Source organism: Amblyomma americanum, chromosome 2 (assembly GCF_052857255.1).
Source record: "Amblyomma americanum isolate KBUSLIRL-KWMA chromosome 2, ASM5285725v1, whole genome shotgun sequence".
NCBI classification, from domain to species: Eukaryota; Metazoa; Arthropoda; class Arachnida; order Ixodida; family Ixodidae; genus Amblyomma; species Amblyomma americanum.
This window is the reverse complement of record NC_135498.1, coordinates 85,327,393-85,343,983: the sequence shown is the minus strand read 5'-3', so window position 1 is coordinate 85,343,983 and position 16,591 is coordinate 85,327,393. Positions and strand designations below refer to the sequence as shown.

General features: G+C 47.0%; 1 protein-coding gene across 1 annotated transcript; it reads left to right on the top strand.

Annotated features, from left to right (window-relative positions):
• Positions 1–2,745: 2,745 nt before the first annotated feature.
• LOC144119853 (uncharacterized) lies at positions 2,746–4,068 on the top strand. The gene is made up of 2 exons (XM_077652376.1): positions 2,746–2,949; positions 3,872–4,068. The coding sequence occupies exons 1-2, from the start codon at positions 2,808–2,810 to the stop codon at positions 4,066–4,068; spliced, it is 339 nt and encodes a 112-aa protein (XP_077508502.1). The 5' UTR covers positions 2,746–2,807.
• Positions 4,069–16,591: the final 12,523 nt, after the last annotated feature.

Below are 16,591 nucleotides of genomic sequence, written 5' to 3'. Positions count from 1 at the left end.
TTTCAGTTTCGGTGTTTTGCGAAACGACTGGTATTTCTTCACGACGGGCACAGGGAAAGTTTACACACAAACTTTTGCTGGTATTCTACCGCTTTGGAATGTCGCAAAATTGCCAGCAGCTACTAATATCGCGAGGAAGAGCTAACGATGCAACGATATTTTTATACTTGGATGGCGGTTCAGAATTAATGCTTGAGGAAACAGTGTCTTGATAGATCCGCAACACGCATTCACGCGGTACGAATTCTGTCCACTATTTCGCTTGCCCTGCGGCTGTCTCCGCCTTCTCTCTCTCTTTTTTTTGGGGGGGTAGGGATATTCGATGCATCTATTGGGATGTTTAGTGCATTCCACAGTTTCATAGCGGCAGTCCCTACGTTATAAAGACGTGCCGTCGTTCGAAATTGTTTTCGTCAGCCGCAAGTAGAGATAGTGTAGAAGTCAGCGTCGAAGTGGTAGTATAAAGACCGCAATTCCTCGTATGCAGTCAACTCGCGTGTGCTATGCAGATATCCAGCTCGCGCGCAGCAGCTTCAGATTTGATGGCCTTGCCAAATACACGATCGCTAGCTGCCCTGGCTCAATGTGTGCCGGCTTACCTGCCAGTCGGAATTTAACACGACAAACCACCGCTATGGGTTCCCGCATGCCCAGTATCGTTTGTTCTGTGCCCACCTAACCTCCCAACATTTTCTGCTCCCACATTCAAATGTGTTCACATGGCCACCATCGTGTCCGACATCCCCAGTTAGCTTCCCAACAAATGTCCGGCATTTCCAGCACGTTCCAGTATGAAAGTCTTTCTTCCCGGCATGCCCGGTACTTTGGCGACCATGTCCATTATGAATGCCAGCATAAATCATGCTGGTTTTTCCGGATAGTGGCGTAAAACGCATGATTAGACCGGCGACGACACCAGTCTTAAAAGTACAGTCGTATCAGAAGGAAACTCTGCTGGACGAGAGGAGGGCTGCCGCACATCAAGAATGCTCAAGGTAGGGTAGTACGAAACATAATAACGCATGTTGCTCCTGGTCTAACGCTCGTTGTTATCGCTGTGGACAACGGGGTCACCTCGCAAGGAAATGTAGAAGCCGCGGAGCTCGAGAACAAGGCACGGCGAGGACGGCGCAATCTAACGCTCTCTTGGGGACGGAAACCGCCCACATTTGGACTTTGGTATCACAACGAACAGGATGCCTGGAACCGCCGCTCCGCCGAACATTTGCTTGAGACGGCGTGCTGCTGAGCATGGAAGTCGATACCTGGTCGCCCGTTTGTGTCATTCCGCGTCAACTGTACGATAAGCATCGCGGGAAATGGCCGAAGCTAAAACCGTCCAGCCTGAATTTATCCTCCTACACAGCACGCCTTCCAGTATTTGGGCAGCTTGAGCTCCAGGTTTGTCATAAAAGAGCGACAGTAAAGTGTGCACTGACCGTGTTGGGCTGTGCGGAACCAAGCCTCTGCGGTCGCGATTTAATCAAGCAGCCGAACAGCGCAGCTGTTCCGATGATGCGTTTTGTCAATGACTCAGTGTCAAGAAGCAAGCGAATCCAGCGTGAACAGCATATTCCATGACTACCCCGACGTGTCCTCCGAGGAACTGGGACTAATCAAGGGTCCTCCAGCCAGTCTGCACATGAACGAAGGCGCCGTACCCAAGTTCTGTAAGGCCAGACCCATTCCATACGCGCTACGCGAGCGAGTGTCACTTGAACGGTACCTTTTAGTATCTCTGGGCGTACTATCGCCGGTGGCACACTCTGAATGGGCAACGCCCATAGTCACAGCGCTTAAGAAAGACGGCGCAGTAAGGATCTGCGGCGATTTCAAGGCCACAGTAAATTCAGCGTGTGCAACTGAGCAATACCCATTGTCAATCACTGAGGATATGTTTGCCCAACTACACGATGGGGACAATTTCAGCACTATGGATTTACGGGATGCATACAGCCAAGTGGCGCTAGATGATGACGCTAAGAAACTTTGTGTCATTATTACGCCAAAAGGGCTATTTTGCTACAACCGGCTTCCTTTCGGGATAGCCTCTGCGCCCGCGATATTCCAAAGAAAAATGGATGAGGTTTTGGCTGGCCTTCCAGGAGCGCAGGCTTATCTGGACGATGTGCTCATTTCCGAAAGAGCGAGTGACGACGGTGAGGCTGAAAAACGTCTTGGAGCGCTTCCGAGAGCGTGGGGTAAAGCTAAGGTTCGATAAGTGCAAGTTGCACAGCCCAGAAGTAACTTATCTAGGACATCGCATCAATCGCGATGGGCTTCATCCGACAGAGAAAAACCTTGACGCTATCATGCCGGCGCCCAGCCCATGTAATGTCGGCGAGCCACGTTCGTTTTTGGGTATGGTTACTTTTTACACGAGGTTTCTGCCGAACATGTTAACCACACTTACTCCTTTGAATCAACTGCTTGAAAAGAATGCACGCTGGCAATGGAAACAGCCTCAAGAGCTCGCCTTTGATCGTGTCAAGCAAAACCTTTAAACAGCCAAGGTTCTCGTACATTTCGACCCTTCGAAGGAATTTAAACTTGAATGTGACGCGTCTCCGTACGGTTTGGGAGCTGTTTTGTTTCACAAGACTGGTAAAAATCACAGGCCCACCGGGTTCCGCTCGCGAAAAATAACGCAGGCGGAGAGCAAATATTCACAGCTCGAGCGAGAGGCACTGGCACTGGTATTCGGCGTCACGAAGTTCCGTGATTACCTTCTAGGTCGGGAATTTACCCTGGTGACTGACCATCAGCCATTGCTGCGCCTGCTGAGATCAGACAAGCAGACGCCCACAATGGCCGCCGCACGGATACAACGTTGGGCGCTCCACCTGGGGGCCCACCGGTACCGGCTACAGTACGCACCAGGACGACTGATGCTGAACGCTGACGCCCTAAGCCGACATCCGCAGCGTTCTCCGGAAGCTGACGACGACGGTGAGCCGCCTGAATATGTGCTGTCGCTGAACTAGCTGAATTATGGCGCTGTGACATCGCGTGAGCTGAAGGCATTAACGTCTTCTGACCCTGTCCTGGTCGAGGGTCAAACGGTACATACTACATGGGTGGCCCAGGAACGCAAACGGAATGACCCGTGCCGTACTGCCGTTTTTTGACCGTAAGCTCGAACTATCGATAGCACATGAACTGGTGTACTGGGGTAATAGGGTCATAATACCGACCGAAGCTAGAGAGCGAGTGCTGAATCTTCTACATGAAACGCACAAGGGTTCACCGGCAATGAAATCTGTCGCACGTTCTTTGTTCTGGTGGCCAGGCCTCGACAGAAATATTGAAGAGCTGTCTGCTCAGTGCCAGAACTGTGCGCAAAATCTGCCGATGCCAGCCGCGGCCACCTCCGTTAACTGGCCTAAAACAGGCGAAACGTGGTCCCGTATTCACATTGACTACGCGGGTCCGATCTGCGGAAAAATGATACTCGTAGTAGTCGACGCACATACCAAATGGCTCGAAGCAATACCTTTTGTCGCACACTTCAACGCAGACTACCATTAACTGTCTGCGTGACATTTTCGGCAGGTTTGGAATACCCCGCACGATCGTTTCTGACAACGGAACCCAGTTTACCAGTCAAGACATCGCGTCGTTCTTGGCAAACAACATTTTGCACCTTCGATGTGCTCCACACCATCCCCAGTCTAATGGTGCGGCGGAAAGGGCAGTGCGAACTATAAAAGATGGCCTTCTAAAAAGAGGGAAGGAAACCCTGGAAGAAAACCTGGTACGGTTGCTTTTTAGCTATCGGAGGACTCCGCGAAAATCAGGTAAATCAAATCCCCAGCAGAGCTGCTTTTCGGCTATGAAACACGCTCACGCTTGGACACATGCTTTCCTCCAGCACTTCCAGGACCAAAAGAGAACAACGATGACTGGCTGCCACTACTTGGAAGTGAGGTGTATGCACGCAATTACGGTGCGGGGAGCAAGTGGACGCCCGGCCATGTGAAGACGACGTCTGGAGCGAGAATAGTGACAGTGGAAACATCAGGCGGAGTCGTCCAGCGGCACGTAGACCAGGTCCGCCCGCGACCATAAGCACCAGGGGATAACCCGGCAGAAACTACAACCATCAATAATTACGGAGTGCGAAGCAGAATTAGGCGGTAGGACAGTTCGAAAGCATACCGGGAAGCTATCTCAGGTAACGAAAGATCTGATTAAGAAGCGCCAAAACATGAGGGCATCTAACCGTACCGATAGAATAGAACTAACGGAGCTATCAAAGTTGATAAATAAGCGCAAGGTAGCCGACATAAGGAAGTTTAATGTGGAGATAACCGAGCATGCTATAAAGAATGAAGGTAGCCTAAAAACAGTGAAGAGGAAACTAGGCATAGGTAAAAACCAGATGTATGCATTAAGAGACAAACAGGGCAATGTCGTTAGCAATATGGATAAGATAGTTAACGTAGCCGAAGAGTTCTACACAGACCTGTACAGTAGCCAATGTAATCAGAGCGTTAATGAGAAAGACAGCAGTGCACAGCAATACTTCATCCCGCCAGTAACGAAAGATGAAGTAAACAAAGCCTTAGAAGCAATGAAAAGGGGAAAAGCAGCTGGGGAGGATCAGGTAACAGCAGATCTGTTGAAGGATGGAGGGGACATCGTGCTAGAAAAACTAGCCACCCTGTATACAAAATGCCTTATGACCTCGACTGTACCAGGAGCTTGGAAGAATACAAACATTATCTTAATTCATAAGAAGGGAGACGCCAAGGACTTGAAAAATTACAGGCCGATCAGCTTACTATCCGTTGCCTACAAAGTATTTACTAAGGTAATCGCTAATAGAGTCAGGGCAACGTTAGACTTTAATCAACCAAATTATCAGGCATGCTTTCGTAAAGGATATTCCACAATAGATAATATCCACACTATCAATCAGGTGATAGAGAAATGCGCAGAATATAACCAACCTCTATATATAGCTTTCATTGATTACGAGAAAGCAATCGACTCAGTGGAAACCTCAGCAGTCATACAGGCATTGCGTAATCAGGGGGTAGAAGAGCCTTATGTCAAAATACTGGAAAATATATATAGCAACTGCACAGCTACTATAGTCCTCCATAAAGCCAACAATAAAATTCCAATAAGAAAGGGCGTCAGGCAAGGAGACACGATCTCGCCAATGCTGTTCACCGCATGTTTACAGGAGGTATTTCGAGGCCTGAATTGGGAACAGTTGGGAATAAGAATAAATGGAGAATACCTAAATAATCTGCGATTTGCTGATGACATTGCCTTGCTGAGTCACTCAGGAGGTGAACTGCAAATCATGATCAATGAGTTAGACAGGCAGAGCAGATCGATGGGTCTAAAAATTAACATGCAGAAAACCAAGGTAATGTTCAACAGCCTAGCAAGGGAACAACAGTTCACAATTGGCAGCGAGAGCCTAGAAATTGTGACGGAATACGTCTACATAGGGCAGGTAGTGACAGCTGATCCGGATCACGAGAGGGAGATAACTAGAAGGATAAGAATGGGGTGGAGCGCATACGGCAAACTCTCGCAGATCATGAGTGGCAGTTTACCAATTTCCCTCAAGAGGAAAGTGTACAACAGCATAATCTTACCGGTACTCACCTACGGGGCAGAAACGTGGAGGCTAACGAAAAGAGTTCAGCTTAAGTTAAGGACAACGCAGCGAGCCATGGAAAGAAAAATGATAGGGGTAACGCTAAGAGATCGGAAGCGGGCAGAGTGGGTGAGGGAACAAACACTGGTTAATGACATCCTAGTAGAAATCAAGAGAAAGAAATGGGCTTGGGCCGGGCATGTAATGCGAAGGCAAGATAACCGCTGGTCCTTAAGGGTAACGGAGTGGATTCCAAGAGAAAGTAAGCGGAAAAGGGGGCGGCAGAAGGTTAGGTGGGCGGATGAGATTAAGAAGTTTGCAGGCAAAAGGTGGATGCAGCTGGCAAAGGATAGGGTTAATTGGAGAGACATGGGAGAGGCCTTTGCCCTGCAGTGGGTGTAGTAAGGCTGATGATGATGATGAACTACAACCAACACACATTGCAGTGAGCCAGACCAAGCAACACAACTACAACGTACAGAAACGGAGAAACCGGATGACGGCATGACTGCTCGGCGCACCCCAAATGGCACCGGTTCCCCAGATATTCCGGTGGCCCCGAAGTGCGCGTGCGCGCACCTCTTATCGCCTAATCTGGCGATCCTTCAGAGCTTCGGACTATCACGACTAACACGTGCTCCTTCCTACCTTCATGCCACTAGGCTACTTACAAATACGCCCTACACCTATGAATAAACATTCATTTTTGGTTCTACTGACTGCGCTGCTGCTTCCCTGGTCCGGCGTTACTGCGAGCACGCTATGGCTATGCTACACTAACCTTGCTTGCACACCTGGTCTCATGCACAGGACCGCATTACCGAAAATCAGGCTAGGAACCATGACCCCTTTCCAGTTCCCTCTTACCTCTTCATACCTATTGTAATTCCACAGTGCCCTATTTTTCATGACAGCTGCGTTCCAACTAGCTTTATTCTTTACATATTTTTCATGCTCTGTCAGATACTCGGCACCATTATTTATCCACACCCCAAGATACTTGTCCTCATCAACTACTTCTAGTGTGAACTTCTGTATTCTATGCTCGCCGACCTCTCCATATAATATGATAACTGCAGATTTTTACTTACTAAACTTGAAACCTAATCTATCTCCCTCTGTACCGCATATGTCTATCAACTTCTGTGAATTTTTCTTGTTGTCAGCCATTAGAACTATATCATTGACGTATATTTGTCCCGGTAATGACTGTTTAATCAATTCTCCTTGCTTGAAAAAAGAAAGGTTGAAGCCTAGTCTGCTCCTCGCTAGCTTGGTCTCCAACCCTTGCAGGTACAACATGAACAACAAAGAAGACAGAGGACATCCTTGCCTAAGCCCCCGCTGTATCTCTACAGGCTCTGATACATTGTTTCTCATGTTATAAGCACTTTCGTATCTTTATATATCTCTTTTAAAAGATTAATTACTCCATCTTCCACATCCAATGTGCCCCGTATGTCCCACAGATACTCTTGAATAACGTTGTCGTAGGCTCCCTTAATATCCAGAAATGCTAGCCATAGGGGACTGTGTTCCTTTTCAGCAATCTCTATACACTGCATCAATGAAAACAGACTGTCCTCCAACCTCCTTTGTTTCCGGAACCCATTTTGTAGCTCCCCTGGCACCTCCTCCTCCTCCACCCAAGCCTGCAATCTGTCCTTTATAATCTGAATCAGAGAGAGAGACTCTTTAATGAAGAAACAGAGAATTTAGCCGGCGTTTCAATATCGCTGGCATGCTACTCTGCGTAGGGAGGGGAATTTGGGAGATAAAGACTGAAGGAGAGCAGCGTGGAAGAGGTGGAAAAAAAATCACCACCCTGTACACCACAGATGTCACTGTTATTGGACGATAGTTACTTACGTCAGCTTTGTCGCTCTTTCCCTTATATATCATGCTCATTCTAGTTAATCGCCATTCATCGGGGACTTTCCCATCCAATATCATTACATGCACTACCTGTATTGTTGTTTTCTTGAATTTTGGTCCTAGCTTCTTTATTAACATAATCGGAATACCATCTGGTCCTGTTGACGTGCCACTAGGAACCTTCTTCCCTGCACTTTCGCACTGTCTTTGCTCAAGTGAAGCTATTGCAGTAACCGGTCTATCCTCCATCGATAAATTATGTGCAACATTTCTTCTTTAAAATTTTCTGTCATCCTTGTTCCTATGCGTTTTATCGCTTCATCCCTTTCTAGTCGAATGCCCTGATCTGAAACAATAAACCTTTGTTCTAGCCTAGTCTTATTACTCATTGCATTTAGATACTTCCAGAATTTTTTGGGCTGCTTTTCTATTTTTTATTTACTTTTGACATCCATTAGGTACACTTTCTTCTAATTTTCTCATTAACCAAATAGGATGCTTCCCTTCTACACTTAATGAAGGTATCCTTTTTTCTGTCTACTTCAACTTCTGGTTCCCCCAATTCTTGAAATATCTGTGTTCCCTAGACGCTGCCTGACGTTTCTCTATCGCCCTCTTGACCTCCTCATCCTACCAACTTTTTGGTTTGCGTCTTTTCCCTTTTAGCTTCACACGCACCTTAGCTACCTCAAGATCCAGTAATCGAGTTAATTTGGTATAAATCCAATCTGTTTCACTATCCTCAAAAATTGCTTTCTCAATTTGTTTGGCTGCTCCTTCCAAGTGCTTTTCTGAATAAAAATTCCCCTCTGATTGTTCATCTCGCTTCAGTCCTGCTTTGGTTTCTCTTCTGAAACTCAACTTGATACGCTTGCGGTCACTACCTAGACTTCTGGAACCATGTTATTCTTTGCTCATTACCCCTAATCTATTATACAACATCTGTGACATTAGTGCATAATCTATTGCCGAGCGCAGACTCCCTGCCTCCCATGTTATGAGCCCTTCACTCTTCTCGGTACAGCTGCATAAAACTAAATCATGCCTGTCATACATGTCCTGCCGCATGCTTCATGTCGAATCTGTGTACCCATCCAGGTCTTCTATATGTACTTTCGTGTCGCCTAATATGATTATTTCACCCTGTCCTCCTAGCTCATCAATGGCGCTTCCAATTCATCCTAACAATTTCCTGTTTTCCTCTTTGGCGTTATCTCCTGTCCAAAAGTACACAAAGCCAAGGAGAATTTGCGACCCCGACACTTTTCCTTTAAGCCATAAATGTTGCTTGCATCCCAGTTTAACCGTTTGAAAATTCTTACTTTTTTGAATGAATGCCCGAATTCCACCCCCCTTTCTGCTGCCCTCTGGTCTATTGCAATATTCCCATGCGTAGTCTGTGTTACAGGGTAGTTGCTCAATGTCTCTAAGATGCGTTTCCACTACACCATATACCACTAATTCCTTCTGCCTAAACTGTTCTTCTATTTCCTCCCATTTGTATATTCCTGCCTCCTTTCATGTTAATGAAACAAATATCTGAATTAACTTAGCCCTGGCGCTTGTGTCTATTTCTTCTCAAATGTTTCTATTGTCCCTTTCATCTTGGTTCTTCCTTTTCTACACTGGCTCTCTGAGAGCTCTGGGTCCCCCTAAAAACGCTGTTGCCTGGCGACCTATCCTACTACCCACCCTCTCGCCAGTGGCACCACCGTTGTGAATGCCATCCTGTGCAAAAGGGTTGGGCCTGGCCTCGTACACTTCCCTGTTAACTTCCATTGCCCCGTATCGTATTCGTCGACTCATTAATCTAATTACACGGATAGCCTCAACGATCCTCTTTTCCGTTTCGCTAGCCTGCCTCTGGACCTCTGGGATTGTGCATATGGTCGCATGCACACTACCAGAGGCCTCTCTAAGCCTACGCATCCCCACTTCTAACTGCTTCTCGAGATTCTGGCTGCTCCCCTTAAGCACATCGTTGAGACCAGCATGGATAACGACAAGGTGTTCGCCATCCATGCTGCCCCCACCACCTCCTGGGTTTGGCCATTCCATCTACCATGCACTTCCCTGACTGGGCCTCCACCTGCACCCGCCTGTCCGCCTTCACTGCCGTCAAAACGCCTCCCTCAACCCTCGCTACGTTCGAGTCACCGACTACCAGAATCCTGCTCCACTCTAACCGTTCGATTCCTGACTGCGACTGATGCCCTCCGGATCTCACTATCTGCCTCTCCCGCCGCCGTACGCTACTGTCGCGAGTTTTTGCATCTCTCTCTTCCCCACTCACACCCTGCTGCGCTACTGCACTGTAGGATCGACAACCCTCATTCCCCACCGGACACTGCTCCGAACCGGGGTGCCCTGCCGGCCGCGACCTGAGCGCTTCTACCTGCTCTTCTGGCTGGGCCCGCTTTTCCCGCTCCTCCCTCAGCTCGCCTACAGTTCGCTCCAACTGGTCGGCATTAGCCTCCTCCCACTTAAGCGACTCGGCGACTTGAGTTTCTAACTTAATCCGTGTCCCTTATTCCACCTTCAGGTCCACTTCGAGTTCCTTAATCGTAGCTGCCCATTCCCCTTTCAACATCTGAGTGGTCTCCACAAAACGCTTACATATCTTGCACGCGAAGCTAGCCCCATCTGCCTCGGCTAAGTTCCTGAACTTGGTCTCGTCTAAATAGCACCAACGGTCGAACTCCCGGCACTGCACTAACTCCACGTCCCCGTCCATCTTGCCTTTCTAGCTTGCCGACCCATCGTCCTGCCGTCCACACAACGTAAAAGCCCGCCAAAATTCCTACACAGAAACCTTCGGCCCTACGCAACGTAAAAGCCCGCCAAAATTCCTATACAAAACCTTCGGCACTACGCAACGTAAAAGCCCACCAAAATTCGTACAGAAAAAACCTCCGGCACTGCGCAACGTAAGAGCCCGCCAAAATTCCTACACAAAAAACCTTCGGCACTGCGCGACTTGAAAGCCCGCCAAAATTCCTGCAGAAAAAACCTTCGCACTACGCAAAGTAAAAGCCCGCCAAAATTCCTACACGAAAAACCTTCAGCACTACGCAACGTAAAAGCCTGCCAAAATTCCTACACAACAACCTTCGAGATAAAGGATCGTTGTCTCGAAGGATGGCAGCTACCTGCTACTATTTCTATATTATTCCGGGTTTTAACAGTTGGTATTAGCATCTTATCTCGAACGTTCCTCTTCTTCGATGACCGCCAAGCCCGTTTATTCCTATCGCCGACTCCGAACTCTTCAGTTCATTTATTTTCGCTAGTCAGCCCAATACCGAGCTTCTTTCAGTTCCACGTTAATCTGCTGGTCTGTTTTTCATGCTACTTTAACAACCTCGTAGCAATATTTAACTAAACTGCAGCCGAAGTATTTACTTTCATGTCTCCGTTACTGCTAATAATTTCACAACTAAACAAGTCAGAGTTGGGTAAAAGAGGTGCCGATTGCAGAAGCACTGGAACCTTCCTTTTGCTACTCATGGTGACTTTCAACGCAAATTTCGGCACTGCACAATCGAATTTCTGCTGTTTTGGACACAGTTGCCATAATTGGTTTATTTCTCGAAAATAATAAAAATTGCTATCTACATAGAAGAAATATGGGTGCTGATCCTGGTTTCAGCGACAGCCACGTGTACTCTTTTCTACCTAAAAACGGTAGTACACCTCAAAGGAGACCATCCAACCAATGTCTTCGACCCTTTGGCATGACGTCAAGGGTTTGAAGGCAAAAATTCAAAAACTACTCTGCTTTGTGGTAATGTCTGATTATGCGCATTGCTGCGCTATGTTATTTCTGTATCACTTAGGATTTATATAGCGTTCCTTCGGAGGGCTTTTCTTATTGAAATATGCGACTTTTGGCAGCGTGGTGCAGGAGGCGCGACAATGTTTGACGCATACCGAGGCAGCTCTAATCATTAGAAGAAAGACGGCTGGGGAACGCTTGAAATTTGGGAAAATTTTTCACAAGTAAACCTAGATGATTTTGCAAGGCAGGCCGTGCCCCTTTGACATCGCATTGTTTATAGCACGGATATTTCAATTCTATAGCAGGGGCTGATAATCCTACAAGCTTCCTTCATGCCGAGAGAGTGCAGCCAGGCCTTACCAGCGTACAGTTGCCAGCACCTGCCCTGATTACAACGTGAATATTTTGGCAGAGATATGCCTGGTCGGGAGGAGAATTAGAGAGCAAATATTGACCCTACACCAAATATTTGATCAGGGAACTGACATTTCGATAGCGGTCCGAGCCATTCTGGGTTCACTAGTCTGGGGCCAAAGGCGCGCTTTATATATCACCTGCGAGCGAACGTCCGAGGTACGTCGCTCTACAAATCAAGAATGCAGTTACGAATGTCCCAGTTGGCTTCTACTGGTTCTCACGACGTTGTAGCGCAGCAAAGGCATAGCACGAAAAGCTGGAAGACGACCCTTTCTCTCTCTGCTGAGGTCACTGGCAAGTATCTCAAAGTGAATCTAGGTGACTCGGCAAGTCTGTCATACAAAGGGGGTTTACCTCTATCTCATGACAATCGGTCTATACGAATAGCCCTCTTTACACGAACCCGATAGTATTGGGTCGAGTCCTTGGTCGAGCTGAGCAAGGTCAACCCACTTGAGGACGGCATGAACTTGATTTTAGGGGGTCGAGACCTGTTAGAGTGCCTCGATGCGCGCGCCTTCGGGGCAGGGGGCCCATTGAGGCACCCCAATATTAGCGACTGAAGGATTGAGCAGCGCATTGAGTTCGAGAAGTGGCAGCCTTCGAGGATGAGGGCCGCCACTGCGATTCGAAGGGGTCACAGCGAAAGCGAAAAAGAAGCTCGCATTTATCCTCTCACCTACCAGAGTCTTCGACTCGGCAGAGTTTATAGCACATCGGTGCGAGCTGGTGTTGAGCCAGCCTACTCGTTGGGGAGTGGGTTGAAACCGGCCCTGTTGGGTTCATGTAAACGCTGCAGTTGGCTGCAGGGCCCCGTTTGAGTTGTATTTGCCACTGTATTCTTCACGTGCTGTCACCTGAGACATTGCAACCCTGTGTTGTGGAAGAAACAGTGCTGTTCTGCATCATCTTGAATAGGAACCCATTATTCTTTGAGTCACCTGTGCTTTGATGCAAACAATACCTTATCATGTGGCGGCCAGGGGACGGGGGTGTTGGGGGGACCCTTTGGGTGTGGCCTTGGGTACCATTTCCTTTTTGTTGGCTGTGGAGAACCTTGACAACCAGATGAAATTGCACCGCAAGGTCAAGCAAAAGAAAAGCATAAATACTTTAAAAATGCAGCCTAAGCAACTAAAGAGCAAAGAAAGCAGTCAAGTCTGTCAAAGTTCTGAGAAAAACCTGCGTCCAAGAACTTACAAAAAAAAAGGATGACGGTAGAGTAGACCCGCCGCGGTGGCTCAGTGGTTAGGGCGCTCGACTACTGATCCGGAGTTCCCGGGTTTGAACCCGACCGCGGCGGCTGCGTTTTTATGGAGGAAAAACGCTAAGGCGCCCGTGTGCTGTGCGATGTCAGTGCACGTTAAAGATCCCCAGGTGGTCGAAATTATTCCGGAGCCCTCCACTACGGCACCTCCTTCTTCCTTTCTTCTTTCACTCTCTCCTTTATCCCTTCCCTTACGGCGCGGCTCAGGTGTCCAACGATATGTGAGACAGATACTGCGCCATTTCCTTTCCCCCCAAAACCAATTATTATAGAGTATAGTAGCGACATAATATTCTGACGGCAGCTGGAGCCACGAAGCATGCTTTATTCGGCGTGAATTGTCGTTGCATACGATTGATGTACAACTTTCAGAGCCTGTAAAATGCAAATCCTAGTTTAGATGTTGAAGAAAATTGGGTTTTACAATTAAGAAAGGAAATGGCTGTGGTTTAGCCCTGGTTAAACCTAGAATCACGCGATAGCTACATCTGGTCGATTGGAATTCGATCAGGCGAGTTGCAAAGTGAGTCTTTCGCCGCTCAGTTTCGCTGGGCGTTCCGCCTTCATCTTCGTCCCGCGTGATATGGCGCACGCGGACAGCTGTGTCAGCTATTCGCACCGCGCCGCAGGGAGCAGCAGCTGCTCCGCACCACGCGAGCGACCCACTTGACCAAAGGCCGAACCACGTGATCAACCCACGTGACCAACGGCGCCGCCACTGAGCTCAAGTGGTGCCACGCTGAAGGGCCGATGACGTAGCGTAGTGTAGCTATTGCTGCAAAAGGGGTGGAAAGGTCGCAGACAATATTTCTATATTTAGTTAAGTTGTTTTGCGAGATGAAATGAAAGAACGACATATATGAAACCTAAATTTTCCTCACAGTTACCTCTGATCTGTAAAAAATATGACTAAAAAAATAAATCTGGCCGCAACAATAACTCTAATCCCTAATGAAGAAAAGGCTGCCACAAACCGCATTAAAATCGAACTGTATTTAGACACGCTATAGCATCTGAAAGTTTCGATGTCATTCCTGCATAAAATTTCAGCTGTGAACTCTCTTAACAATCGTAGGTGCATGTCTGAAGCTTACGTACAAAACCCATGGCGCATCCACAGGCCCAAACCGGCCACGTGGTCCTAGCTAACGCTCGTGGTTATGCTGTATGCGTCGTAAGAGATATCGCGCAACTACACTGCTGCTCCATTTATATTTCACCTCTCAAAGCATAAGCGTAGTGTTTAATACCAGAAATACTTTATTTTACCCTGCATGCCTCTTAACTGCACATTTGGGGAATCATTGAAGCGTGTTTTGCCCATGCGATACCAGCATGATACGCACTATATCAAGAAATAAGTCCTTGTTCTTTCGTGTAATCAGGAGGTCTGCGCTTTCATCGGCGTCAACACTCCTATACAACATAAGAACGCAGCTGCTTATGTCTGTGAAAGGACCACCTTCCAGCCAATGGCGACCGCCGTTTCTCATGACCCTGCAGCATGAAAATGCACAGAGTGACGCCAAAGTCAAGCAAAAAGTCTAGCCCTTTCCATAGAAAGAAAGAATTACCCCTTTCATAAAAACTCCATCTTTAGTCACACTAGCAGTGTCAGGAAAATCGTCCCGCGCCGTTCGGATGGAAGGTGTTCTTTCACGTGGACAATGCACTGTGTTCTTGAGCTGTATCCGACTACAGCAGGTGTGCCTGGTCATGTCGGGGGTTCCGTGCTTAAGGTTAAAGGCGGAAATAGAAAACCATGAAACACGACAGCAGTTTTAACTTTTTGGTTACTTCGGCTCCAAACATCAGTAAAAATTTATCACACTTCTTATTACCCAACGCAAGAAAACTTTTAAATCAGTGTAGTTCGCCCGTGTTGTTGCTTTGAAAAGAGTCGCGGGTATTTATATGCTCCTAAAATTCAGCTAATGTTTCTGTCCTATGCTAGTTCTCTGACAGTAGCCTCCAAAATACCACACCAATCCGCATGATATTCGTACTCATCTTTCTTGTACATTAGAAACTAACACCACATGTGCACCGCCAGTTTCGAGCACCACGTAATTCAGTGGGACGTTTTAAACCTACAATTATTAAAGAATTGATATCTCTAGTAATTTTGCACGAAATATATACGGTTAGCATGCCGTACTCTTCAAAATCTCGTCTGTAAAGAACTTCCTGCAATCAAAACAAACCATTCCCACCGTCCGGAGCAAATCGATTAAATGTGGCCAACATTTGAATCCACGCTGCATTTATGTTTGTTCTGCACTACTCTCGTTGTGGTTAAAGCCGTGCAAAATATAAGCCCTTAACCAGATTTTGTGGCCCAGGTGAGTGCATATAAGTATTCAATTCTTCAAGCGAACAGAATTTCGATCTTCATGACGTCACAGGTTTTCTACCGCATATATAGAAACATTCTGCAGGGGTCGCGAAAGAACAACGCAGAGAAAGACAGCGGCCTTCAAAAAAGCGCGCGAAAAGAGAGCAGCGAGAAAACAGCACAAGGAAAACAACAGAATCGGGAAAAACACCAAAGGTAAAATTTGCGCTGTGGTGGGTGCATCGCTATGTTATGAAATTCTAAGTGCACAGTCAGATAGTTACAGCTAATCAACTGAAGGCTGGTTTTGATGTCGGTGTAAATGTGTCGTAGACATTAGGAAAACTCGTCGCTGGTGCATTCCCATTGCTCCAATTACTGTTCGGAGGTTCCAGTTGTAGTCGAAGCTAATAAGTATTTTGCTCGTGGCGTCACGGGTTCTATATCTGTCTGCAGTAGTCACCCATGAAAAAGAAAACCAGGGCCTTCTGTACTTGTTTTCAACAGGCCCCAATGATCAGTTGCCTGTTGCTGCAAAATAAGAGCACCTTATCCGAAAAAAATGAAAAGAAAACAAGGATTTCCGGTTTCCAAGTAACGGCTGATATGTGTGGGCGGTTCGACACTTCTTTTTTGGCCAAAAACTCGATTTAAACCACTCTGCGTATACTTTAAGCCTTACCTTAGCTTGTTGCAAAATCATATGACAGGAAAATCACCATACTTAGCAATACGCTTAATTAAACTCCTTTTAGTCCCCTAATTCCTCTTCCCTAGTGCTGGGTAGCCAACCGGAACGCCTTTCTGGTTAACATCCCTGCCTTTCCATCCTCCTCTTTATCTATCCATCTAAACTGCGAGCGTTAACCAAAATATTGTGTGTGATCCGTATATAAGGCGTTTACTTTATCCGCACTGTCTGCTGTGGTGGCCTGGTTACATCCGCGCTTAGTTCCAAATCCAACGGTGGTAGTTCTAATCTAATCCTGGTATTTTCTTCTGTGTTGATTTCTATTTCCTTTCTTGTGGTATGGTTCTCTCACAACTTCGACGAACTTGGCTTGTTTCTTTCCTTTTTCCTTGATATGGATGTATTTCGAAATGATTTTTGCTTTTATTTTCTTGCTCGACGTTGTTGAGTGATTTCACGGGATTCTGTAGCATCTGCATAGCCCACAAAAAGAAATATCACACCCAAAAAGGCAGGTCCAGCCCGAAAGCTCCTCCAACCCTCTTCCCTTGTGGCCGCCACACAATAAGGCATTGTTTGTGATTAAAACTATATGTGGCTCACAGCATTGT